Here is a 27398-nt window from a genome sequence, read left to right as displayed (position 1 = left end):
CTCTTTTTCCCCCCTAATGAAATTAATGTAAGGTGCATTTCATAAAGACAGGTTTCTTGGTATCCTAGGCACAAACAGGTATTTCCGGAGGATAGCGTCAGAGATGGGTCTGAAAGCTGTTTTTGTTGACTGTAGCAAACTGGAACGTCTTGAGGCTGCAATCACACCAGAGACCAAGGTAACAGAGGAATGTTCAGAAAACAGTGTTTTCAATATGCCTGGAGTGACTTTCTTCTATCAACCCTCTTCAGTGTACAAGAGCCTGGGAGTTATGATGTTTGGCTGCAACTGCCCAAAGCAAAAGCGTAGGAGAAAGATCATATAGTGCATAGCTCCTTATACTGGCTGTTATGGAACAAGTTCTTCTTGTTCAGTATAAGGAGTTAAAAAGACTGCATTCGATGGAGTTGTAACTACTGACCTCTTTGGCAATTACCTGATGACCATTTGCCAATGTAAGCATGTACGGTATGGCGTGGTTTGCACATAACCAAAGAACCAAGTTTGCATCTGGGTGACTGCAAGTGAAGCTGAAATATTTGGCATACAGGATTACAAGTCTGGAAGTCTCTTTCCATGGGACCTCTTGTGATAACAAATGACTGGGTTCACACAACACGACAACCCACACTCAAAACTTGAGTGTGGTGTGGTGTGAACCCAGCCAATATGAAATACTGAATTTGCCACAATAATTGAACACTTTGTTCAAGGAAATTGTGATGAAGGAAATAAGTCTATGTGTGTGCATGAAAGAGTGAGGTCCAAATATATCCTTTTTCAATTTACTGCATCCTACAAATGTAAGAAAGGAAAACAATAATATACAATTTTATTGGTGGTGATGTTGCCAAATAATATGCATTTATGTATCATCTTATAATCTTGTCTTTTCAGCTTGTCTGGATTGAAACCCCCACAAATCCAATGCTGAAAGTTATTGACATTCAAGGGTGTGCCAACATTGTCCACAAACACAAAGGAGTTATTTTAGCAGTAGATAATACCTTTATGTCTGCATATTTCCAGGTAAGCTGATTATGCAGTGCTGTCCAGGAAATGCTTTATGGACAGTATTTTTTCTTTTCTTTTCAAAAAGTATTGCATGAGAGTACTGGCCACGAGAAACCATGGATTTGATCTCTTGTTAAATCTCCAAGCAATGGTGCTGAATTTTCAATATATAGTTGAGATTTCACCAATGTGTGTATATATATATATTTAATTGGTTTTTCACATGTCATGAAAGTGAGCCAGCATGGCCCAAACATCTTGGCATGTGGAACTGGTAGTAGGGAGATAATTTCTCCTGTTCTGGAGCAAGCTACAGCATAATCCTATGCATGTTTCCTCCAAAGTAAATCAGGTTGTGATTTACTCCCAAACAAGCGTGCATTGGATTGCAGTCTTTACATCTTGATCTTAAACATTTGCACTGTTCACACGAAGGCTGAGAGTATAGCGTGTCCTTGCCCTTTATGAGCAGACAAGCAATGCTATCATCTTTAATGGAGGTCTCCTTTCCCTCCCTTCCAACAATACTTCCTCCCAGTCGCAGGTGATAAGTGTGGTAGGAGTTGACAGAAAGTGTCATCTGTTCTGCAGTGTGTGCACAGTGCACCTTCCATGTAAGGATGCCGAGTTTTCCCCTCTAATGTAGCATAGTCATTAAGAGCATGCATTATGGGATGGAGGTTGGGACTCAGCCAGCTCTTGTAGGTGCTGACTGAGTCCACTTTACTCCTCTATCGGAAATGTGAAGGAGCAGCGAAGCTGCCACCATGGTGAGAAAGCCCAGGTGGAGGAAAGCTGGTGTCCCGCCCGAGGCGCAGACCTGATGATTTCAGGGGCAGGCCTCTGGCATTACAGCTGGGGCTCACCCCCTGATGTCATAAGAAAATAAAGGTGTCCTATTACTGGTTTTGCAATATTTATTGTATGGCCTTGTACAAGAGAGATGCTATATTGGAGTGATTAACTCTGTAGTAATGTATGACTGGTATAATGGGATTATACTTTAATGGCCCTAAGAGTTGCTGTGCCTGCAACTAGGCCTGTGACATGGGTCTTTCAAAGTGCAGGGCCAGCTCCATAGTTTAACACAGGTTATTACAACAGTGTTGCAAGGTTGTAATTTTCTGTTCACGGCACAAACAGAAACATATTTCTGCACAAGTGTTTTAAGAAACAAGAGAAAGGTCATTGCTGGAACATTATGGCAAGATCATGATTCATATAGCACTTTTGTTACTAATCTTGATACTCACTGGTCTTTTTCTACAGCTGCTTTTCATTTATATAGCACATTTAATTTGCCGAGTGCTTCGTTACAGTTTGCCTTCTTGACACGATGCTGTCCCCTTTTTACAGATGGGAAAACATGGCTGACAAAGAGTGACCTTGTGAAGGTCAAACAGTAGCAGATGTGGGATTTGAACTTGGGTCTTCCAAATCTATCCACCTCACCAAACTGGCCCAACAGTTCTATTGCTCAGAAACAGAAGTGTTCAATCCATACTGTCGGCTTAGGTAGCAGATACAACCAAATCTGAGAACATTTAATGAATAACATCTTGTTCAGTTTAAAGACATATAGAAATCCATTAAACCTTGACCCTCCTTTGTACAGTGAAGCTGCAACCCTAAATGAACTTATTTGGGAGTAAGCCCAATTAGACACAATGGAGCTTACTTCTGAGAAAAGGTGTGAAGGATTGTACTGTAAACATACAAAGTATAGGGTTTAAATATTACGGTGCAGAGTCTGTAATTTAGTGACTTATTTGAAAACAAGAAGAGGTGTCATGGTTAATAATAAAGCTACATAGAAATATCCCTGGAAAATAGAAGGGCAGTAAAATGGAAGGACTTTAATTCCATGGAATTAAAATTCTGACAGTGACATGGTTCTATAATCTAGCCCATTCGCCCATACTAATCCCATGACCAAACGTTCCTAATAGATTAGCCAATATAATAGAGGGAAATAGTGCCAAGTGGTCCAAATTGCCATGTGCCAGAAGCAGAGAGCAGAAGAGAGTAAGAGATACCACAACAGTTATAATATTTCCAGGGGAAGAAAGCATAAACACACAACAGAACAGACCCTGATGATAGAATAAAACAGATTATTCCATATTCTCTAGAAGAATTCAGGGAAAGGGGAGAAAGAAACATGGGGTAGTGGTAGCAGCCTGTTTCTTTCAGCATCTGTTTCTACCCTAACACCTATTAATGTTTTACTGAAATACTCCAAGAGGATACTTCAACACAGGTCCATCCTGCCAATAACACATGCCCAGCCATGGTAAGACCCAGGGCCAATTCACAACACCGCAAGGTGATTTTTTTCCCACCCTTCCTCAGGCTTCCTTCAGTTTTCCTGTGGTGCAGCAGTCTTGTGGAAGGGTCCCCACACAAGAAGATGGTTTCCCACATTCTGAAGAGGATTAGAAAGTTGGGAAATAGCAAGCTGACTGTGTTTCAGGTGGAAGAGGCACTTTCATAAGACCATTTCTGCTCTTATCAAAAACAAGTTGGCTGGTGTGTAAAAACAAAACATGGCATACAATGTCTTGATTTACCTGGTATCCAGAGGAGGGTGCATCGGGTGCCCTGGTGCCTCCTCTAGCTTAAAGCTATGAAATGTGACGTCTTCCTTTCCCTACAGACAGGCCGTACATGCTGTTTCATCAGACATTCTGCTGATGAAAGCCATTCTGTCAGTGGGATGACTTAACTAGATTCCACCCTTAGAGTTCAATTCCCACTTGTTGGCTCTTATCCTTTTCTCTAGGTTGTCCTTTTCCCAGGCAGTATTCCATCTCTCCCTCACCCTCCTTAAAACTTTTTTCAGGCAAGAGCTTTAACTGCTCATGTTCATTAGAGAGCACAAGCGGTGGTTGGCAAAGCGTCCATGGGACTCATGAACAATTTCTCAGCTACCCCATCTGCTTATTCTCTGTACTGAGGAAATTTCTGCGATGCTCTGGTTTCAACAGTGAGAAACCAGTGAGAAACCAATCAAATAGAAAATTATACACTGGCTGCTGAGGCATATGAGGTACATATGCCTCAGCAGCCAGTGTATAATTTCTATTTGATTCTCTCAACAGAAAAATGAAATGAGGATTTTGTGTCTGATTTCTTGCATTTATTTTTCTTCCTTTTTTTCTGTTTTAGCGTCCTCTGGCTTTAGGAGCGGACATCTGTATGTACTCAGCAACTAAATACATGAATGGTAAGTTTCTGGATGTTATATAAAGCTATGTTGCTATTTATTTTAAGAACCAAGTAGTCAAAATACTTTTTATATCTGGTAGTGTTCCTTTTGCTGTCAGGTTCTTATTTTTTTCATGCCACATTGGGGGAAAAAAGAATAAGTTGTGTTATGGTGGCATCCATAAATGCATGATGCATTTCCCTTTCTCCCAGCAGAGTATATGTACACAGTGGTTATTGTCCAGACTAGTTTTCCTTCTGGGTTTTTTTAAATGTTTCTTTAGTTTAGCAATAGTGCTGCAGGGCAGTATTCTGCTTGCATATACACTTCTTGAATGTGGAGTTCCTTACTTTGAAGGCTGTCTGCCTTTTCATTTCTGTCCCAGACAGAAGAAAGTCTTCCCCAAGTGCTGGAAAAGCATACTGTTTCCATCTAAAGATCCCGTTGACCAGGGGTCAAATACATTGTTCAGATGCGCCCAAGGCCTTGCGTGCAACGAGTGTTAATCTGGACTTTTTTCTTCTTCAAACTACATGTGCACTTCCTGTATCTCAAACAGCTGTAGAAACACCTATAAATGTGTATGCGGGGCTTGCCACGTGGCTCAAGCCCCCTTCGTGTGTGAATCATGTGATGGCTCATCCCATGTGGACACAGGTGGCAGGAATGTGCCTGTGGTCCCGCCTCCAAGGCCTTCCAGCTCCTTGGCCCTGCCCCCAGTGTCCACAGGTTAGCTGTGGACATCTGCAAAAAAACACTTCCAGATATATTAGTCTACAGCTCCCATCATCCCCAGCCGACGTGGGGATGATAGGTGTTATATTCCAACACTTGTGAAGGACAGCAAGTTGGGGAAGGCTGATGAAAGCCATACTAGGGGTATGTTATATCCCCCAACCTGGTGCCCTCCAGTTGTTTTGGACTACAACTCCCAGCATTCCTGACCATTGGCCATGCTGCCTGATGCTGATGAGAATTGAAATCCAAAACATCTGGAGGGCATCAGGTTGGGAAAGGGTGCCCTACTGTTTTATCTTGGAGAGTAACTATTACGTTCCAATAAATCTCAGCGTTTGGCCTCAGAGTAAACATCTCTAGGAAGATAGCATCACTAAAGCAGAAATCCAGTGTCATGGCTTAAAATTGCACAGGAGGAATGCAGAATGACAGGCGAAAGGACAATAGGCAAAAGGACTACTATAAAACCTGTGTCTTGTTTTTTGCTTAAATAAATTAGCAATGAACCATTTTCCCCTTTGCTTTCTTGTATTATCAGGTCACAGTGACATTGTAATGGGACTGGTTTCAGTAAATGATGATGATATCCATGAACGACTCAGATTTTTGCAAAATGGTGAGTATGAATTAAATACACATGCAAACAGCATGTGATGTATGTAGATTTCCGAAATCTGCCTATCTCAGTAATACAGCTTCGTGTTTTTATGTAAAGCTCTTGTGCCTGACACTTATGTTCTAACTTATTTTCAAAAACCTCCAGCGGAACAGATGCCATTCCTTCGTTAGACAGTCTCTCCCACCACCCCACTTTTCTTGCACTAAAGATATTGCAGCGTTTTAAATCAAATCTATCTTTCATTGTAAACCAGCTCATTCATATGGCAGGTTCATTCCTGCTGGCTTCTTGTTTTTTAAGTGTTTGATGCTGCTCAACATGAGGGCAAGAAAGAAGAGGACAGCAAGGCTGTAACCTAAAATAAATAAACAGTGACTTAAGATGATGGGAGACCTGTGACTGGATCGCCTGCCAGATTTGTTTTTGGTTTTATATGTCAAAGAGGTTGCAGGGTGTTCCAATTTTTGACCCAGAACAGCAGCACATAATGTGTGTTTACATCTCCGCCTTTTCCTGATCCAATTTGCCCCTCCCCTGTGCTCCAAAGCTCCTATTAGCCCTGCTGGAGAAAACGGATGGGCACAATACAGGCACCTGTGTTGCAACTGTTTTGGCCAGGATTAGTGCCCCTGTCCCCAAGTCAATGCACATCGTACCCAAGGCTGGCCAAGTTATTTTGCCACCTGAGACAGAAAACCCTGCAAGCTGCTCTCCCTGGGAGTAAAAATAGAATAATAATAAATTAAATAACCAACCATTTTCATAACACCCAAAAATAGGCTGCCTGAGGCAACAGGTTCACTTTGCCCAATAGTAGAGTTGCCCTTCTATGACCTATTTCTAAATACAGCAGAATGTATAGAATAGGTAGTGGTGCCCCATAGCCCAGGCTCAGCTGGGGCCTTTAGTGGTCATACTTCAGTTGAGACTGAGAGGGTGTGTTCACTTACTCAGAGTCCCTGACTGAGCTCTGTGGCTTCAGCTGCGAACACTGGGACCGATGATTCTGTACTGTCCAAGCAAAGGTAGAAGATTGCACTCTCCTAGAATTGAATGACAGCCAGTGTGGTGTAGTGGTTAGAGTGTTGGACTGGGACTTGGGAGATCCGGGTTCTAGTCCCTACTTGGGCCACGAAGCTGACTGGGTGACTTTGGGCCAGTCACAGACTCTCAGCCTAGCTTACTTCACAGGGTTGTTGTGAGGATAAAAATGGAGAGGAGGACTCTGTAAGCTGCCTTGTGTTTCAGGAAAGAGGAAAAACATGGGGTATAAATGTAATAATAATTTGTATTGGGCCTGGCCAGTCCAGAGAATTCATACGCCCTGCCAAATGGAAGGCCTGAAGTTGTACATTAGCCAGAATGAAATAATGTTGGACTAGGACCCGGGAGACCAAAGTTCAAATCTCACTCAGGCGTGATGCTTACTGGGTAACCTCAGTCCAATCACTACCTGTGAACCTGTCCTACTTCAGAGAGTTGCTGTGAGGATAAAAGATCTGGGGAGAGGGAGAGAACCATGCACATTTCCTTGAGGTCCTTAGAGGAAGGGATACATTATAAAAATATAATTAATAATATCACTGTTTCCTTCTTTGCCAGAAGAAGACTCTGAGACCTGAGCAAGAGCCATGTTCTTTCCTTAGGCCAGGCTGCCCAGCCTCTGACCTTGAGGTTCATGGTTCAAATCTCAGAATCCCTATTAGCCACAATGCCACCAGAGTGTTGTATTTTAACTCTTTCAATTAAAACTCTATTCAAGTTGGGTATCTTACTCTGAAGATGTGATGAATATATTTTGATGGGAATGCCGAAGGATGGAAATGGCAGGAAGTGCAGTCTAACTGATCTGGAGAGCACCTGGTTGGCAGAGAATGACCTCCCCCAAGCGGGCAATTAGGGCATGAGCAAAGAAGGTGATTTCTGTGTCTTCTTTTACAGGCATTGGAGCAGTTCCATCTCCTTTTGACTGCTACCTTTGCAGTCGGGGTTTAAAGACACTGCCGATCCGCATGAGACAACATTTCCACAACGCGTTAGCTGTAGCCCGATACCTGGAGTCAGATCCGAGAGTTGAAAAGGTCATTTTCCCTGGTATGCTGACTTTGCAGAACCTGGCAGTTGCTAAATTATTCCTGTAATAAAAATGCCATGGGCTATAGTGGGGGAAGATCTGGCCAACTGCATGACTGAGGCTGCATCCTATATCCACCTGTTTGGGAGTAAGCCCCACTGAACTCAACATGACTTCCTTCTGAGTGGAGGTGTATAGGATTGGGCTGTAAGACTCTTTCAACTCTAGTTTGGAGGCTCAAATGACTGGTTAAGGATGGAAACAACAGGTGCTTGTGAATAGTTTCTTCCATCTCCATTTCACTGTCATGATCCCACCCCTGCAATCCTCTTTATTCCATTGGTTTATTTCCTTACCGTTATTACACACACACTCATCCCAGGCAATGCATTCAAAATCCTAGCCCTTTTCATACATTATACATGGGTAGGGCTTTCATGTGTAGGAGGTGGAGTTGGGCTGCAACACTGGCCCTGACCTCAACTTTGCGCCCTTTTTCTCCCTCTCCCCAAATACTAGAACCCAGGGTCATCACATGAAGCTGACTGGTGGGAGATTCAGGACAGAGAAAAGGAAGCACTTCTTCATACAGCACATAGTTAAACTATGGAATTCACTACCACAAGATGTGGCGATGGCCACCAATTTAAATAGCTTCAAAAGGGGGTTGGACAAATTCCTGGAGGAGAAGGCTATCAATGGCTAGCAGTCCTGATGGCTATGTGCTCCCTCCAGTATCGGAGGCAGTATGCCTATGCACACCAGTTGCTGGGGAGTGTGGGTGGGAGGGTGCTGTTGCACTCATGTTCTGCTTGTGAGTCTCCTGTTGACAGCTGGTTGACCACTATGTGAACAGAATACTGGACTAGATGGAGCCTTGGTCTGATCCAGCATGGCTCTACTTATGTTGCCCCTGAACTTCCCTGCCTTCACTGTGGACATCTGCAAAGAGGTGTTAGCTGTCTCTTCCCAGGCACCCCTGCTGAACATGTGGGTGTTGGAGGGGTGAGGTCAGCAGGGGGCGCTTTGGGGGGGGGGACTAGGCCAGAGAGGTGGCTCTGCTCCAGCTTAAACATGTATCCAATGGATTGTATCCAGTGTTAGTCTAACTTAAGTCCCATCTTTTTCAGTGGTTCTACTCTGACTAGGATTAGCACTGAATACAAGCCAGTGTGCGGAACAAAATAATATAATGACCATAATCAGAACCCTTACTTGCCTTTTTTTTTGGCAAGCAGTATTTTTTGGAACTCGTTCAGTTTGAACTGTGGAACTGATAAAGGTATTCTTGATGGCCAATGCATGCCCATTCCATTTACACCTTTGGCTGGCTACTTCAAATTTTAATAGGCTGTGTGTGTGTTTGTGTGTGTGAAAGTAGTAATATAAATCAGGCCGTTGGTATAACGTGTGACTCATTTCAGGATTGCCATCGCACCCGCAGTACGAGCTGGTCAAACGTCAGTGCACGGGCTGCCCCGGAATGGTTTCCTTTTACATTAAAGGAAACCTTGAACATGCCACCAAATTTCTCAAAAGCTTAAAGGTAAAGCATGTCTCAATGCACTTTCCCTTTAGAAGACCAGCAGCACCTCCTTGTCACCTAGTCAGGATTTGGATGCTGCCAACCAAGCTGGACACTGCCTTCCTCCCTGCAGAATGCATTATGACAGCCTGCCCAACCTAGTGCTCTCCAAATGCTTTGGACTTCAACTCCCATCAGCCCCAGCCAGTGTGGCCACTAGTCTGGAATGCTGGGAGTTGTAGTCCAACACATCTGGAGAGCCTCAGGTTGGGCAGGGCTGCATTACGGCGTTAATATGTTTGTAGGACATCCCAAAATGTAAATATAATTATGGGGAATGGCAGTAATGAGAAGGAAGGGAAAGGGTGCATTGGAATTAATGTGAAGTGTTCATTCAGACACCCAGTGGTTGCCTAACAAATAAGTGTCACGTAATGCCACTCTGTACCAGCTGCTCTCTCTGCTGCCTCCACAATTATACATGGAAATTTGAAAGCAAGGAAGTTTTTGATGATGTAATAGCGGTATTATGTTTATAAAGTGCCTGACGCAAGTGCTTTGACTTGAAAGACTGCTTCTTCAGCATGATTCACTGGAAAGGTATGCTCTCCTAAATACAGCTGTGCAGTCATTTCTCTTGAAAGTCTGCCAGCAAATGTATTGTTTTGTCTCAGTTTGTACCCATTGTCTGTGGACAGATGTGCCCTTGTTTCACCAATGACTGGCAACTGAATTAACAACAAATAACAAAAAGCTCTTCCTGTTCTGCAGCAATAATTGAGAATAAAGCTATCCCAGACACAAAGAGCAGGGAAAATATGTATTTTGCTTTATGTGCCACCCCATCCCAAGGGCTTGGGGCAGGTAATAATACATTAATCCTTGTAACTGGGATTTTGTGATTAAACCCCCATTTTGCCTTTAAAACCACCTTGCCACTAAAAACCAACTGAGTAACAGTATCTTGCATCACTTTCAGAAGGTGCCCAAACTCAGGGGTGGGCAACTTCAGGAGATCTAGGGGCCAATTTCCAGCCCCCGGGCCCCACCGGGAAGTACACTGCTGCTACTGTACTGTCCGCAGCAGCAAAACAATTAGCAATTTGCTACTGAAATTCAATGGCAAACTGCTACAGAGACTCAAAAGGGATACATTTTATTTATTTGATTGATTGATTGATTGATTGATTGATTGATTTCTATACTGCCCAATAGCTAAAGCTCTCTGGGCGGTTCACAAAAATTAAAACCAAAAAGTACACAGTAAAACAATACAAAATATAAAATCATTTTATATATATGATATAATACAATATAAGAATACAACCAGAATAAAATCTAGGAGCAATGCAGAGATTTAAAATATAGATTTAAAACAGCAAAGCTAAAAGACTAGAAAGCTAAAATGCCTGGGAGAAAAAAAGTATTTACCAGGTGCCGGAAGGAATACAATGTAGGTGCCAGGCAAACCTCACTAGGGTGCTTATTCCACAGCTGGGGTGCCACAGCAGAAAAGGCTTTCTTCCTAGTAGCCACCCGCCTCACTTCTTTTGGCAGGGGCTCATGGAGAAGGACCGCTGAGGATGTTCTTAAGGTCTGGGCAGGCACATATGGGAGGAGGCGATCCTTCAGATAACGTGAGATCCTTGAAAGCAAGCTAAATCTGGCACTTTTGAGTCTCCAGTAGTTTGCCGTTGAATTTTGGTGGCAAACCACCAATTTTTTTGCCTTGTGCCAATTAATTTAGCAATGTGGGGCAACAACGGGAATGGCAGGGGCCATATTCAAGGCCATGAGGATTGCATGCTGCCCACCCCTGCTTTAGCAGGTCTTCCTTTTTTTGCAGAAGATGGAAGCCTCTAAATATGTCTATGGTCCCCTTGCCTGATCTTGGTGTGTAAGTGATAGACCAGGAACAGCCTTTTAAGTTTATCTATTAGGTCCGATGGACGTTGCAGAGACAAAGGCCATCTCTTAGGTTCGCTAGGCCTAGCACTTTGTGTCATCACTCTCAGACCCTGAATTAAGCTTGGAAAGCAACAGTAACAGGACCATGACTCTTGAGGCATCCCTGATCTGTGAAAATAAGGGGAAGGAAATGCCAGAAAATCAGAGACTGTTTCAATGCTGTCTTTGTGATATCATCTCTTGTAAACCCTTACCTATGAAGCTGTTGTAGTCACAGCAAAGCAGACAGTAGCTTGTTGTCGCATAGATACAGTAGCATTCTATCTCTACCAAATGAGGCCAAACCAGTGACTCTCTTCTACCTACTACGCAAGCACACCTTGGATTTCATGGAATGGGCTACTGGAGATTATGCCCTACCACTGCAGTCTCGTCCTCTAGGAGGACAATTGCTCTGTGCATCTGACAAGATACACCATTTTTTCCAGTTTGGTGAGAGAAGCAAAAAATCTCCTTGTCATGCAGAAAAACCACTTGTCTGGCAGCCAAGCGAGAAGAGTAGCACTTGATCATTGTATTTGGTTTCAGGTCTCTATAATTTATCCTTTTAGGCTGATAAGCTACCCTAGCACCTCTTACTGATATGTTCTCGAAGATGTGGTATTATGTAGTTCAAGACATACAAAAATGTACTCCAAAAATGAAAACAAATAGTGCCTATGTTTTTGTTAAAGCGGAGAGCTCTGTTGCATTTGATGCATCTTTATTTTCTTTTACTCTGCCAAAATAATCCCTCTTGTTGCCTGACCCTGTGCAGATTTCGGTGCACCTCTCCACTGATTTCACTGGGTTTGTGCACACCAAATTCTGCATATGTTGGAGCTGCATGTTTTCAAATGAAAAGTTAAATGAATGTTTATTTAAACATGTTGTATTCTTTTCTCTAGCTTTTTGCCCTGGCTGAAAGTCTGGGAGGATATGAAAGCTTGGCAGAACATCCGTAAGTGAAGTTCAATCTCTGTTAGGATAAATCCCTTTGTAAAAAAAGTGTAACTAAGCTTTACACTTATAAAATAAAATGTATACTAATGAACCTCAAATATATTTTTATCAGAATATTGTGAATCTCAACTTGCTATGCATGGTAGACAACAGAGAGTGGTTAAGTTCCCGTAACTGTAGAAAATAATAATTTTGGTGCAGGGAATAGATCCACACTTGTTGGACAGGCCTCTTGTAACAGATCTCCACATAATAAGCCTTTTGTGTGAAGCTGTTTCCTGCACAATTTTAACCACACTTTCCTGTATGTGAATTTGGCTGTATTGTTACTACACATAATAATACTCCAGTGATGGACATGGATTTTTCACCTAAATCATTTTTTTTCTGAGAGTCATCTGTGTGCTTCATGCCGTACCTCTATTTGTTTCAGTTCTGAGTATGTTTTGGATCCGGTAAGTCTACCATGAGTAAATTGTGAAGTGTCTAAAGGAAAACAACAACTACCTACTAGGTGATTTACAAAATACATAAAAAGATAGACCCTTCCCAGTGGGTTTACAATCCAACATCTTTTTACTATTTTATATGGTTTAAAGAGCCCTTTCCCATCCCCAGCTGTGAGATATGAGTTTTACCTTGTCCTGCAAAAGAGAGTCTGGATTATGCTATAATATTTGGTACAAGTTTGCAAGAAGGAGCAAGCCAAATTCTGCAGAGTATGGCTTTCTCTACATGAGAAAAGTTAAAGTTAGGCCTGGTTTGCACATAATGACAGTTTAGGATTTGGCCTTTTTAAACCCCAAACCTCCTGCTTTGCTTCTTCTGCCAGTGAGAGCAGCTAAACACTCCGTCCCTGTGTTGTTTAGCACGACATCTGAACCCAAAACTCTGGCTTGTCTTTCCCCCAAACAAGTCAGAGCCAGAAACCAGGGTTTAATCTCAGGTTAATCTCAAGTGTCTCAGAAATTGTGTGTTTCAGTAATTTGAATTCTTTAAGAGGTAGTGGGAGGGATAAGCCTACAAATCATCCAATGAGGGAAAATCAACACACTGGATAACCGAGACACCCCTCTACATATTCATTTCAATCTTGTTAGTAAAACATTAGTCTGCTGTTTGGACTATGTACAGAGGGGGGCATATTTGGTACAGGAAACTGTACCGCATTCATAAAGTGCAGCAAATAATGTAATAGTGTGTATTTAAATACAGACACAGTGCAGATTGGAAGCACCATGTAAATACTTCATTACTTCCAAATTGCCCTGACTTAAAGATGCATAGTTTCAAATTAGAGGAGTCTGAGACTTGTCTGCCCCAGAGAAAGAATTACAACCAGGAAAAATATCAAGGGTAACAAGAATCATCTTCCCTTTAATGGATGTTATATAGCCAGTGTCTTTATGAGTACTTGCAGATGGCAGGCTCCTAGCACTACCCATCAAAAGGTGTTGTGCAGCTATTCTGTCTGTTCCTTTTTAATGGACTTTGTGTAGAAAGAAAAAGGATGAAAGAAGTGGTGGGAAAATAAGGGAGGGTTACAAATCAAAGACAATGTTGTCTGGGCCTCCTGTAAAAGTCTGTAAATGAGGCAGGGTGATTTCAGATTTGTCTAGAACCAACCCTGGTTAACAAAATAGGCCTTTCCCGTGGACCAAATTGGATACAATACCTAGGAATTGGGGCTGCTAGGGATCAAAGTCTGAAAAAGCCATAGCTCAGGAAAGCACGCTAATCCCACGCATCCTGTACAAAATATCTAGAAATGCATGTGGCATTTTCAGGCCTTGGGTCTAATACTTGTGAAGAAAGGAATTTAGAGATTTTTCCTTTATGTTTGAGATAGTGAAGCTAACTTTGCCAGAATGCCCATTATTATTATTTCTACTACTTCTACTACTACTACTACTATTATTACTATTATTCCTATTCCTATTATGATTGAAAAGGGGCTTATTTTTTTGGACCACGTCTTGAGCTGACAAAAATTTCATTTGATTCTGTCATCTGACAGGAACAGTAAACTCCACCTGTAGAGACTGCAGCAGTGCTCAAAGTTTAGGTGGGATGCTACTTCTTTTCAGGATGACCTATACCTATACCACTTCTTGTGTCTGGCCTAATTTGAAATTACATCATCCCATTCCCACAACCCTTTCTACCAACTTTAAGCCCTGGACTGGAGAAAATGAAGCCCTATTTTAAAGCTGGACAACCTCCCTGCACGCGCGTACGCGCGCGCACACGCACACACCATCCAATAGATCAGTGTTACTGTTAGTATAGTCAAGATTAATATTCTCTGTTTAACTTAAAAAATACTGTAAGTTTAGTGTACTTAGAATGGAGTCAGAATTGATCCAGTGCCTTCATTAGCATATATTTTAGACCCCACAGATTTCCCACTGTGCCAGCTCATATTTGACTAATCAGAGTTCTGTCTCTGAAAGAGAACCTACTGGCATTTTGCAGATGGGTTGAAAGTGCCGTGCAGAGCATAACCGTGCTTCGCTCTTAGATCTGCTTGCTACGTGTAATTCTTTTTTTAAAAAACTGTTACACTGCTGGTACTGGATGGTTTGGCGCTTTTATGACTCTGGAATCATGGATGAGCTGTTCTTTTTCAGTGCCATCATGACTCACGCCTCAGTTCCCAAGGCAGACAGAGAAGCCCTTGGAATCTCTGATACATTAATTCGCATATCTGTTGGTTTAGAAGACTCAGAAGACTTGCTGGAAGATCTGGACCAAGCTTTAAAGGCAGCGGTAAATCACTTGATTTGGTTAAGTGGCTCCAGTGTGGGAGACGTTTTTCATTTTTTTAATCTTTTTTTCTTTCCATAATCACTTCAGAAATTAACAGTACTGTGGAGTGAATCCTTAAATTCAGTTTGTCGAATAGCTTACCAAAACACTTGCCCTAAGAAATGTGTTTTGTGTGTGTTTGTGGGGTGGGGGGTTGCTTTCATTCCGCAGAGACTTAGCACCAGATGGGGCCCAAATACTTCAGTTCTGGAACATTGCAGGGGAAAATTTTATGCATGTTAAAGTTTTCAAATCAGTCAGGAGACCACCTCTCAGATGGAGTGTATGGAACACTTTCCAGAATGGTCCTGGAACAGCAGATGTGGAGGTTCTGCAGGAGGTCAGAGAGTTTAAATGTTGCTCCTCTCTCTTTAGCCCCTCCCAGACCTCACTGGTGAGCAATCCCCCCACCCCATGTTGAATCTTCACATTCAACTTACCACATAGGATTCCCTATGTTGTTTTTGTGCTGAAAGGACTAAAAGGATCAAAAATGTCATGTGGAGCAGCGGTAGAGGAAAATTTATAAGTTCCTTTAGGAGGTGGAGGAATCTGCCTTTATACTGAGTCAGACCATCTATCTTAGCATTGTCTACACTAGCCTTCCCCAGCCTGGTGCCTCCAGATGTGCTGGACTACAGCTCCCATAATGCTGGCTGGGGATGATGGGAATTGTAGTCCAGCCAATTTGGAGGGTGCCAAGTTGGGGAAGGCTGGTCTATGCGGATTGGCAGCGACTCTCCAGGGTTTTGGTCAGAAGTCCTTCTCAGCCCTACTTGGAGATGCTGGGTATTGAACCTGGGACTTTTTCACACTCATAATATGCCCAACAAAGATGGGCCTCTCCCCACTCTCCAAACGATCAATATCAAATAACCCAGATGTCACCTTCAGTCTCATCTGATATGCATAAAACTTCTACCTGTAATATGCAACTGGTAGCCAGAAATGGCCCCTTCATGGATCACTGCCTTGTTGTGGTGATGTGGCTTGCATAACTCAGTGAAGCCATAAGCTATGCCGTGCAGGGCCACCCAAGACAGACAGGTCATGGCAGAGAGTTCTGACAAAATGTGGTCCACTGGAGAAGGAAATGGCAACCCACTCCAGTATTCTTGCCAAGAAAACCCCATGGAACATATCACAAGGCTAAAAGAGATGACGCTGGAAGATGAGCCCCTCAGGTCGGAAGGTGTCCAATATACTACTGGGAAAGAGCAGAGGGAATTTCCAAGTAGCGCCAGAAAGAGTGAAGCAGCTGGGCCAAAGCCAAAAGGACACTCAGCTGTGGATGTGTCTGGTGGTGAAAAGAAAGTCCAATGCTGTAAAGAACAGTATTGTTTAGGAACCTGGAATGTCAGATCAATGAATCAAGGTAAGCTGGAGGTGGTCAGACATGAGATGGCAAGATTGAACGTCGACATCTTGAGAATCAGCGAACTCAAATGGACAAGCATGGGCGAATTTAATTCAGGTGACCATTATATTTACTACTGTGGGCAAGAATCCCTTAGAAGAAATGGAGTAGCACTCATAGTCAACAAAAGGGTGGGAAAAGCAGTACTGGGGTACAATCTCAAAAACCATAGAATGATCTCAGTATGAATTCAAGGCAAACCATTCAACATCACAGTAATTCAAGTCTATGCCCCAACCACTGATGCCGAAGAAGCTGAGGTTAATCGCTTCTGTGAAGACCTACAACACCTTCTAGAACTAACACCAAAAAAAGATGTCCTCTTCATCATAGGGGATTGCAATGCTAAAGTAGGAAGTCAAGAAATCACTGGGAAGCATGGCCTTGGTTTACAAAATGAAGCAGGACAAAGGCTAATAGAGTTTTGGCAAGAGAACACGCTGATCATAGCAAACACTCTTTTCCAACAGCACAAGAGGCGACTCTACACATGGACATCACCAGATGGTCAATATCGAAATCAGATTGATTATGTACTTTGCATCCAAAGATGGAGAAGCTCTTTACAGTCAGCAAAAACAAGACCTGGAGCTGACTGTGGCTCAGATCATGAGCTGCTTCTTGCAAATTTTCAGCTTAAATTGAAGAACATAGGGAAAACCACTAAACCATTCAGGTATGACCTCAACCATATCCCTTATGAATATACAGGGGAGGTGACGAATAGATTTCAGGGATTAGACCTGATAGACAGAGTGCCTGAGGAACTATGGACGGAGGTCCGTAACACTGTTCAGGAAGCAGCAACTCAATCCATCCCAAAGAAAAAGAAATGCAAGAATGCAAAGCGGCTGTCTGATGAGGCTTTACAAGTAGCTGAGGAAAGAAGGGAAGCGAAAAGCAAGGGAGAAAGGGGAAGATATACTTAACTGAATGCAGAGTTCCAGAGAATAGCAAGGAGAGACAAGAAGGCCTTCTTAAATGAACAATGCAAAGAAATTGAAGAAAACAATAGAATGGGAAAGACGAGAGATCTCTTCAAGAAAATTGGAGATCTCAAGGGAACGTTTTGTGCGAAGACGGGCATGATAAAGGACAAAGAAGGCAGGGACTTAACAGAAGCAGATGAGATCAAGAAGAGGTGGAAAGAATACACAGAAGAACTATACAGGAAAGATCTGAATGTCCCTGATAGCCATGATAGCCCAGTCACTGAACTTGAGCCGGACATAGAATCATAGAATCATAGAATAGTAGGGTTGGAAGGGGCCTACAAGGCCATCGAGTCCAACCCCCTGCTCAATGCAGGAATCCAAGTCAGAGCATCCCTGACAAATGGCTGTCCAGCCTCGTCTTAAAGGCCTCCAGTGTGGGAGAGCCCACCACCTCCCCAGGTAATTGGTTCCATTGCCGTATTGCTCTGACACTCAGGAAGTTTTTCCTGATGTTCAGCCGGAATCTGGCTTCCTGTAACTTGAGCCCATTATTCCGTGGCCTTCACTCTGGGATGATCAAGAAGAGATCCTGGCCTTCTTCTCTGTGACAACCTTTCAAGTACTTGAAGAGTGCTATCATATCTCCCCTCAGTCTTCTCTTCTCAAGGCTAAACATGCCCAGTTCTTTCAGTCTCTCTTCATAGGGCTTTGTTTCCAGTCCCCTGATCATCTTTGTTGCCCTCCTTTGAACACTCTCCAGCTTGTCTGCATCCTTCTTAAAGTGTGGTGCCCAGAACTGGACACAGTACTCCAGATGAGGCCTAACCAGTGCTGAGTAGAGGGGAACTAGTACTTCCCGGGATTTGGAAGCGATGCTTCTATTAATGCAGCCCAAAATAGCATTTGCCTTTTTTGCAGCCACATCACATTGTTGGCTCATATTCAGCTTGTGATCGACGACAATTCCAAGATCCTTCTCGCTCGTAGTGTGGTTGAGCCACGTATCCCCCATCTTGTAACTGTGCATTTGGTTTCTTTTTCCTAGGTGCAGAACTTGGCATTTGTCCCTATTAAATGCCATTCTGTTGTTTTCTGCCCAGCACTCCAGTCTATCCAGATCACTTTGAATTTTGTTTCTGTCTTCCAAAGTATTAGCTATCCCTCCCAATTTTGTGTCATCTGCAAATTTGATCAGCATTCCCTGCACCTCCTCCTCCAAGTCATTAATAAAAATGTTGAAGAGCACTGGGCCCAGGACTGAGCCCTGCGGTACCCCACTCGTTACCTCTCCCCAGCTTGAGAAGGTCCCATTGATAAGCACTCTTTGAGTCCGATTCTGTAGCCAACTGTGGATCCACCGGATCGTTGTTTCATCTAGCCCACTTTGAGCTAGTTTGCTCATCAGGATATCATGGGGCAGTTTGTCGAAAGCTTTGCTGAAGTCGAGGTATATGGTGTCTACAGCATTCCCACGGTCCACAAGGGAGGTTACTTGATCAAAAAATGAGATCAGATTTGTCTGGCAGGACTTGTTTTTGACAAATCCATGTTGGCTTCGAGTAATCACGGCATTGTTGTCAAGGTGCTTCCAGATGGATTGCTTTATGATCTGCTCCAGAATTTTCCCAGGGATTGATGTCAGACTGACTGGTCTGTAGTTCCCAGGTTCCTCCTTTTTACCCTTTTTGAAGATAGGGACAACGTTAGCCCTCCTCCAGTCATCTGGCACTTCCCCGGTCCTCCATGATTTCTCAAAGAGAATAGACAGCGGTTCTGAGAGTTCTTCTGCCAGTTCCTTTATTACTCTAGGATGCAGTTCATCTGGCCCTGGAGATTTGAACTCATTCAAAGTAATGAGGTGTTCCTTGACCATATGCCTGTCGATCTCAAGCTGCAATCCTGCCCCTTCAGCCTGTACTTCGCCTTTATCTTGTAGAGAGACTTCACATCCTAGAGAGTGAAGTCAAGTGGGCCTTAGGGAGCATTACTAACAACAAAGCTAACGGAGATGACAGTATTCCAGCTGAGCTATTTAAAATCCTAAAAGATGATGCTGTTAAAGTGCTGCATTCAATATGCCAACAAATTTGGAACACTCAACAATGGCCACAAGACTGGGAGTCCAAAATGACCCCCAGGCTGCGGACCTGGTCTTTCAAGGGTAGCCGTACCCCATTCAACACCAGGTCAACATCCCCTAGCCTCCTAGCAGGACCAGGCCCCCAGGTACCCAGCCAGCTGTGCTGCTCCACCTGCCCCTCCCTGGAGGGGCTACATAAGCTGGCTGGCTGAGGTGGCCTGGGAGAGCCAGGGCTTGCAGGAGAGGCCACCACCACCACCACCGGGGAAGAGGCATGCCTGCTGCTGCTGGTCCTGCTGCTGCTGCTGCCGCCGCCGCCACCACCACTACTACCACCAGGCCTTCCCTGTAGACTTCTGCCTGGCAGACCGCCAGTCCCTGCAGGACCAGGCCCCCAGGTACCCAGCCAGCTGTGCTGCTCCATCTGCCCCTCCCTGGAGGGGCTACATAAGCTGGCTGGCTGAGGTGGCCTGGGAGAGCCAGGGCCTGCAGGAGAGGCCACCACCACCACCGGGGAAGAGGTGTGCCTGCTGCTGCCGCCACCAGCACCAGGCCTTCCCTGTGGACTCCGGCCTGGCATTATTTTTAAGGGGATTTTTAATTGTTTTGTTTGTTTGTTTTTCTGGGGGATTTTGTTGAGTTTTTAGGGGTGGGTAGCCTGCCTGATAGGCGGGAGCGAGGGGGCATGTGTCCACCTGATGGAGGCAGTGGGGGCAGTGTTGGGGGCCAGAAGATACCGAGGCTGGGCGGCAGGCGCTGGCAGAGCGCTAGGGGCAGGCCATGCCAGGTAAGGGGAACAAGGGAGAGATGTGTAATATCTGTCCCCTGCTCCGGGCCTGTCCAGAGCCAAAGGATGGCTGGGGGAGGTGTGACCCCATCTTCTGGCCTTCGTTTACTGCTCTGCAATGTCAGGTCTGTTACCCAGAAAACCTGGGGATGTTGATCTGGTGTTGAATGGGAAACGGCTACCCTTGAAAAACCAGGTCCGCAGCCTGGGGGTCATTTTGGACTCCCAGCTGTCCATGGAGGCTCAGGTGTCAGCTGTGAGCCGGACAGCACTGTATCAACTCCATCTGCTACGGCGGCTGCGCCCCTTCCTTCCCGACCATCTGCTCCCATCGGTAGTACATGCCCTGGTCTCCTCTCGTTTAGACTACTGTAATGCGCTCTACGTGGGGTTACCCTTGAAGACGGTTCGGAAGCTGCAGCTGGTATAGAATGCGGCGGCTCGCCTGATTAAAGGCAGCCGCCGGCGAGATCACATCACTCCAGTGCTGAAGGAGTTGCACTGGTTACCAGTTGTTTTCCGGGCCAAATTCAAGGTGTTGGTTTTGACCTTTAAAACCCTATATGGTTCCAGCCCAGCCTATCTTAAGGAGCGCCTCCAGCAGCACCAGACAGGCCGCTTAACAAGATCAGCCTCGGATGGCCTTCTCTCTGTCCCATCAGCCAACACAGCTAGACTGGTGGAGACGAGGGAGAGGGCCTTTTCTGTAGTGGCCCCCACTCTGTGGAACTCCCTCCCTAGGGAACTCCACCATGCCCCCTCTTTAATGAGCTTCCGTCGTGCATTAAAAACGTGGCTGTTCAGGCAGGCATTTGGGGTGGGTTAGGGTATTTTAGAAAATGTTTTTATTGTAGAATTTTATTGTTTTATTGTATGCTGTACATCGCCCAGAGTGGCTGGGTGACCAGCCAGATGGGCGATTAATAAATTAAATAATAAATAAATAAATAAATAAATAAATGAATGACTAGAAAAGGTCAGTTCACATTCCAATTCCAAAGAATGGCAATGCCAAAGAGTGTTCAAACTACCGTACAGTTGCGCTCATTTCACATGCCAGCAAGGTGATGCTCAAAATCCTACAAGCTAGGCTTCAGCAGCATGTGAGCCGAGAACTACCAGAAGTACAAGCTGGGTTTCGAAGAGGCAGAGGAATTAGAGATCAAATCGCCCACATTCGCTGGATCATGGAGAAAGCAAGAGAATTCCAGAAAAACGTCTATTTCTGCTTCATTGACTACGCTAAAGCCTTTGATTGTGTGGATCACAACAAATTGTGGCAAATTCTGAAAGAGATGGGAGTACCAGACCACCTTACCTGTCTCCTGAGAAACTTGTACAAGGGTCAAGAAGCAACAGTAAGAACCAGACATGGAAAACCAGTTGGTTCAAAATTGGGAAAGGAGTACGACAAGGCCTTATATTGTCGCGTCTGCTTATTTAACTTATATGCAGAGTACATCATGAGAAACGCCGGGTTGGATGAATCACAGGTCGGAATTAAGATTGCCGGGAGAATTATCAACAACCTCAGATACACAGACGATACCACCCTAATGGCAGAAAGCGAAAAGGATCTAAAGACCATCTTGTTGAGGGTGAAAGTGGACAGTGCAAAAGCTGGTTTGAAACTCAACATTAAAAAAAACTAAGATCATGGCATCTGGCCCCATCACTTCCTGGCATATGGAAGGGGAAGAAATGGAAGCAGTGACAAATTTTACTTTCTTGGGCTCCAAGATCACCGCAGACGGTGACTGTAGCCATGAAATTAAAAGACACTTGCTCCTTGGGAAGAAAGTTATGGCAAACCTAGACAGCATAGTAAGAAGCAGAGACATCACCTTGCCGACAAAGGTTTGTATAATCAAAGCTATGGTTTTCCCAGTAGCGACGTATGGCTGTGAGAGTTAGACTATAAGGAAGGCTGAGTGCCAAAGAATCGATGCTTTCAAACTGTGGTGCTGGAGAAGACTCTTACAAGTCCCCTGGACTGCAAGGAGGACAAATCAGTCAATCCTAAAGGAAATCAACCCTAATTGCTCATTGGAAGGACAGATACTGAAGCTGAAGCTCAAATATTTTGGCCACCTAATGCGAAGAGAAAACTCTCTGGAAAAGACCCTGATGCTGGGAAAGATTGAAGGCAAAAGGAGAAGGGGACGGCAGAGGATGAGATGGCTAGATAGCATCACCGATGCAATGAATATGGACTTGAGCACACTCCAGGAGAGAGCGGAGGACAGGAAGGCCTGGCGTGCTATGGTCCATGGGGTCATGAAGAGTCGGACACTACTTAACGACTGAACAACAGCAAGCCAGAAATGGTGTGTGTGTGTGTGTAATAAGCCCTTGCACTACTTCTTACTATGTTATATTTCAGTGATTTCTGAGCTGGCGAACTTGAGGCTACTGGGGGTCCTAAACAGTAGCATTTCAGTGCAGCTTTTAGAGGTCACATTGACACGCACTTTGACACTGCACACATATTCCACAATGTCTATTCCCACATGGCTCATAAACTCCTGTAAAAGTGTGTGTGCACACATCTATAGATATATAAATACACACACACACCATTCCAACAGCACACTCGTAAGCAAAGGTATTCGCTTTGCCTCCCTCATCAGTGTTTTCCCTGCCCAGGCATGCTCATTATCCTTATTCATCCTGTTCAAAGCCAGCAAGTTTCCACTCCTCTGCATAACCTGTCATCCCATCTCTATCAAAGGCTATTAGTCATGAAGGCTATATATAATCTCCTGTATTCAGCATGCTTCTGAATACCAGTAGCTGAGGGACAGGAGCAAGAAGGTGCTATTGTGCTCCTGTCCTGCTTGTGGGCTTCCCATAGGCATCTGGTTGGCCACCGTGGGAACAGAATGCTGGACTAGCATTCTGATCAGTCTTATCCAGCATGGCATTAATGTTCCCATTAGTCTCTTCTTTCTGTTCAACCACTACCTAAGAACCTCTTTCAGCCTGAAGGCCAAATTCAATTTCAGAGAAGCTCTTGGCAGCACATTGCAGTGGTAAGTGGCGCTGAAGCCAAAGGGGGCATGGCCAAAAATGCAAAAAAAAGACATATTTTATTGTAAAGCTCTTACTGCCAGTAGCTAAGCCTCAGGAGAGGCATTTCAACCTTCTTAGAATGGGGAAAAAACTGCCAAAGTTGGGAAACCACCCAATTATAGTTGGTCAGGGGAAAGGGGGTGGGGGCTGCAGAAGGTGCCAGAGGGCCTGAGATTCAACACCCCTGACCTAACATGTATCCTTCTGTGAGTCATGATGGTGAAAACACTTCCATGGTTGCAAAGCACCCCTATTCCTGCACTGGGCTGAAAACAGTGCAGAGTAGGATATTCTTCCTCCAGCCATATCTTGGTTGGCCAGCCTTTCTTTTGAGTGAACCTGGGATGTGGAGGGATGCCTTCTAGTGCTTTACAGCGCAATGCTATACATGTCCTATTAAGAAGTAAGCCTCTTTGACTTTGATGGGACTTACACCCAGGTAAGTGGACATTGGATTGCAGCCTTAGAGGTGTCATTTAGAGCTCTTAACAAAAAAAGCTGGCATGGGGAATACTTCTTCGAAGCAGTGTTGAAGACTAGCTTAGAATAAACACCTGACAAGACACAAACAGAATTTTGATGACAGCTACTCTTCTTCCTTTTGCAAAGCAGCCAAAATTGCTTTGAAGCCTATGATACCTTTGTCTCTGAACTTTCTCATTTTACTGGACTGTTGTTCTTCTAATGAAGAAAGCAGAGACTGAAAGCCTAAAAACTGGTGTATGGTCTTCTTTGTGTTCCAAATGAGTCTGCTGTGTGCTCATTCAGATAATTTAAAGACAAATAGTGATACAATTCCACTTGCTTTCTCTTACCACAGGTTCCTGATTACAGAATCCGTAACTAGGGGTCTTAAGACTTGAAATCAGAATGGATTGCTTTGCAACTGTAATGCAAGGAAAACGAACTGGACGCTCATCTACACATGTGTTTTCATTGGATTTGATTTCATGAAAATGAAAAAAAAAAGTAACATTTTAACATTTTTGAAAACAAGCCAAGGGTGCCTGTTGACTTCCTCAACCCATTGATTCGGCAAGTCCCTTCAGCTGTATCATCCTCTCATCGTTTGGTTCCTTTATTTTAAATATCAAAAAAGCCACCTTTCTTTTCAGCAGTAGCTCTCGGGTGATTGTATTCACACTCAGGAATATTGTGTCCAGTTATCCCCTAGTTATATTCAATTAGTTCATCATATGCTAGTGTAATGTAGTGAGTAAGACTGAACTGCGAATCCCCAGTTCAGATATCACCTCTGCCTTGAACTCACTAGGCAGGCTTAGGTAAGCCTCTCTCTCTCTCTCTCTCTCTCTCTCTCTCTCTCTCTCCCCCCGTCCCTCCCTCCCTCCCTCCCTCTCTCTCTCTGAGCCTCAAACCGCCTCCCCCCTCCCCCCTATGGAGGATAATAATAGTAGTTTACAGCTAGATAATGCATGTGAGCTACTTTGAAGACTTGAAAGCACTATACAAATATACTAGAAAATTTAATTTCCTATTATACCAGTATATCTGGTTCCTTCTTTTCGCTGATATTCATGTTGCTAAATTTTTAAAAAGATGATACCTGACACGGAAGAATACTGCTTCAGATGACAAAGATGGTTTTGGATCGGTTCCTTAGATCTGCTGTTATTTCTCTCTCCCATGCAACCTGCAATATTGAAAAATGAAGCAGAGTCAATTGCATGGCCCCATATGCATTGCTGTTTAAAAATAAATAAATAAATTTTGAATTTACTTTTGTTTCTGTTTTGAATTCTCTGTCTCACTGTCTCTCTCTCCTATCAAATTATATCTTTTGGTTACATTCTTGTCTTTATATAGGGCGATTCTTGTTTTGGAACCTAAATTGCTTGTTACAATATGTAATATTAATATATGTGATTAAGAACTGTTTCTATAAGCAATTTCATGTCCAATTACACTTCTCATAAATTATATAAAGCTGTTTGATTTATTTTAGGTCCAATTTCTCTGAAGAGTTATTTTGAAACAACAAATAGGCAAACGCCATGCTCTCCTGCTCCTTAACCCATAACAACCAATTCCCTCCCCCAATAATTTACAAAATATTGCAGCGGGAAACTTTTAAAAAGTAGGGGAGGAACCAGGGAGGGAAAATCCCCACAACAATCATGCAAAAACAGACGAGGTATCAATTTCCTAACTGCTGCTCACCAGCTCCCCTCATTGAAACAAGCTTCGCAGAGGGGCAATAACCCATCACGCATAACCTGGCAAGCCCCTCTCACTCGCAACATCAGCAAGTAGACACGTATTAAAGAAACATTGAACTCCTTTATTACAACAGGATACAAAACAGGCAAATCACAGAGTCCACACATCAGTCTCCTTAGTGCACCCAAGTTGAAATAAACTCAGATAATCTAACAGGAGCCAGAGACATGGTTTTATAGTCCTGCAATATAATCCAAAACGGGGTCCCCAAGGCACAGGACTCAAAGGAGTTGTTAGTTCAGGGTTCAAGAGTTGTCTCAGCAAAGGAGTGTCCAGGATCAGTGACACTGAAACCACAAACCCCTTTTTGCCTGTGTGCCAGATTTTATGCTGGGGCAGGGCGACTAGGGTTCTTCACGTCTTAATCCAGCCTAGGGAAAGCTTAGCCTGGACCTGAGAACACCACCTGGTTGTTGTTTTTCTCTCCTTTTCAGTTGCAGGCATTGCTTGGGAGTAAGCCTTAGGCAGGCGCGCACATGCACACACACAGCCAATTCTGCTATCTGGCCTATTATGTGTCTCAAGTTGGCTGCTTTTGCCCAGGGTTACTCTGTAGGGGAGGAGGAGTAACTGCCTCTTCCTGATTGCAACGTATTGTGAAGCCAGACAGAGATGAATTCCCAGCACTTTCACAATCCAAAGCTTGCCTAGACCCTAAATCAAATCCTTTTATCTCTTGAGTCAGAGTCTTTCCCCAAGACCACATAACCACTCAATTCTCTGCTTGTGGCACCCCTCTCAATAGGCCCATTCAACAGGAAAAAGAGGGACACCCACCCTCCAGCAAAACCCCTGTTCCCAGAGATTCTAGCCTCACCGTGGAGACTACACCGGCTGAGTCAGTAGAGGAAACAGAGAGCACCCTCACCCTTCAAATAACCAAAAGGGGTAACTTGCTAGTGGTGACTTGCTGCCAGTGGCGGCTTCCAAAGAAAGAGCCTCCAACCCAGGAAACCAGTGCAGCTGTGGCAAAAGTTCTTTCTCCTTGCATAGGTGGGGCTGGCTTACCAAACCTGGCCCCTCTAACTGGCTTGCTGCTCTCCTGGTACAGCAGAAAAGGCTGAGAAGGCTAAAGGTGTTATCTGCGTCCCAGGGAGTGTTTCCACCAGCGATTTACTTTGAGCTGGCTACATGCTGAGGTTGTTAGGGACAGATGACATCATGGCCAGCCAGCAGTCACCCTGGAGCTTATCAGGGAAAACCTGGATTTCCTGAGACTGCTTAAAGTCCGATTCTTTTCCTTAAGTCAGGTTCTCGGAGGTATAGTTGCTGTGTGCCCCAACCCCTGCATTTAGCTCAGGTATGCTAGCTCTGCCCAGGGGTGTGCCTTTCACTGTGACCCCATTCAAGGGTTGTTTCCTGTGTGTTCCCCTCCCTGTACAAACCAATGAGTATCTCTTCAGAAGTAACTCCCATTGGACTGAATGAGGCTTGCCCTCTGAATGCCCACATCAGAACTTACAGAGATCTCCCTTAATTGACATGGCACAGTTTGAAGCCCAATTCCCTAAGTGCGGTAAAGTGAAATCTCGAGGATCCAATTCTCCTTTGTTTGGTTATTGCCTTAGGAAGTAACTAACCCTTCATTATAGAGATCCTGTGGGTTAAAATGGGGGCTGGTTTCCCATCTTTGTGTTCTCCCCTACCCTTTCCCAGCACAAGCATATGTGTCTACTCAAAAGTAACTCCCATTGTGCTCAGTGAGGCTTGCTCCTGAAATGCAGCTGCATCTGGACTTTCTGGGGAAAGGGGGGGGAGAGCCTCTCTTATTGGTTGAGCAGCCCCTGCCAGTCAGGTGATGTTCACTCCAACCCCTACCCCTACCAGGAAGTATGTTCTGTGAAGCAGAGAACCTGCTCATGGAGCCCTGCGTTCCTTTAAAAAATCCAGTACTCCTCCATTCACTTCTCCTTCCACTGTCGTGGAAACACATCCCCAGGCAGCAACAGTCCTGCTGATTTTAAACTTAAAAG

The 27398-nt window shown here is 44.2% G+C and overlaps 1 protein-coding gene across 1 annotated transcript in view; it reads left to right on the top strand.

Moving 5' to 3' along the window:
* Window positions 1-25154, top strand: part of CTH (cystathionine gamma-lyase) — a 34107-nt gene extending 8953 nt beyond the window's left edge. Inside the window, exons 4-12 of the mRNA XM_084852233.1 lie at window positions 69-178; window positions 898-1029; window positions 4183-4240; window positions 5499-5576; window positions 7521-7673; window positions 9078-9199; window positions 12034-12086; window positions 14719-14857; window positions 24008-25154. Of these exons, the coding sequence (XP_084708359.1) occupies window positions 69-178; window positions 898-1029; window positions 4183-4240; window positions 5499-5576; window positions 7521-7673; window positions 9078-9199; window positions 12034-12086; window positions 14719-14857; window positions 24008-24034 (872 nt within the window). The 3' untranslated portion in view covers window positions 24035-25154. The remainder of the gene's footprint in view (window positions 1-68; window positions 179-897; window positions 1030-4182; window positions 4241-5498; window positions 5577-7520; window positions 7674-9077; window positions 9200-12033; window positions 12087-14718; window positions 14858-24007) is intronic.
* Window positions 25155-27398: the final 2244 nt, after the last annotated feature.

The sequence above is a fragment of the Heloderma suspectum genome, chromosome 4 (genome assembly GCF_057233095.1).
Source record: "Heloderma suspectum isolate Gila_16-S chromosome 4, 16-S_ref, whole genome shotgun sequence".
NCBI classification, from domain to species: Eukaryota; Metazoa; Chordata; class Lepidosauria; order Squamata; family Helodermatidae; genus Heloderma; species Heloderma suspectum.
This window is presented reverse-complemented; position numbering and strand designations above follow the sequence as displayed.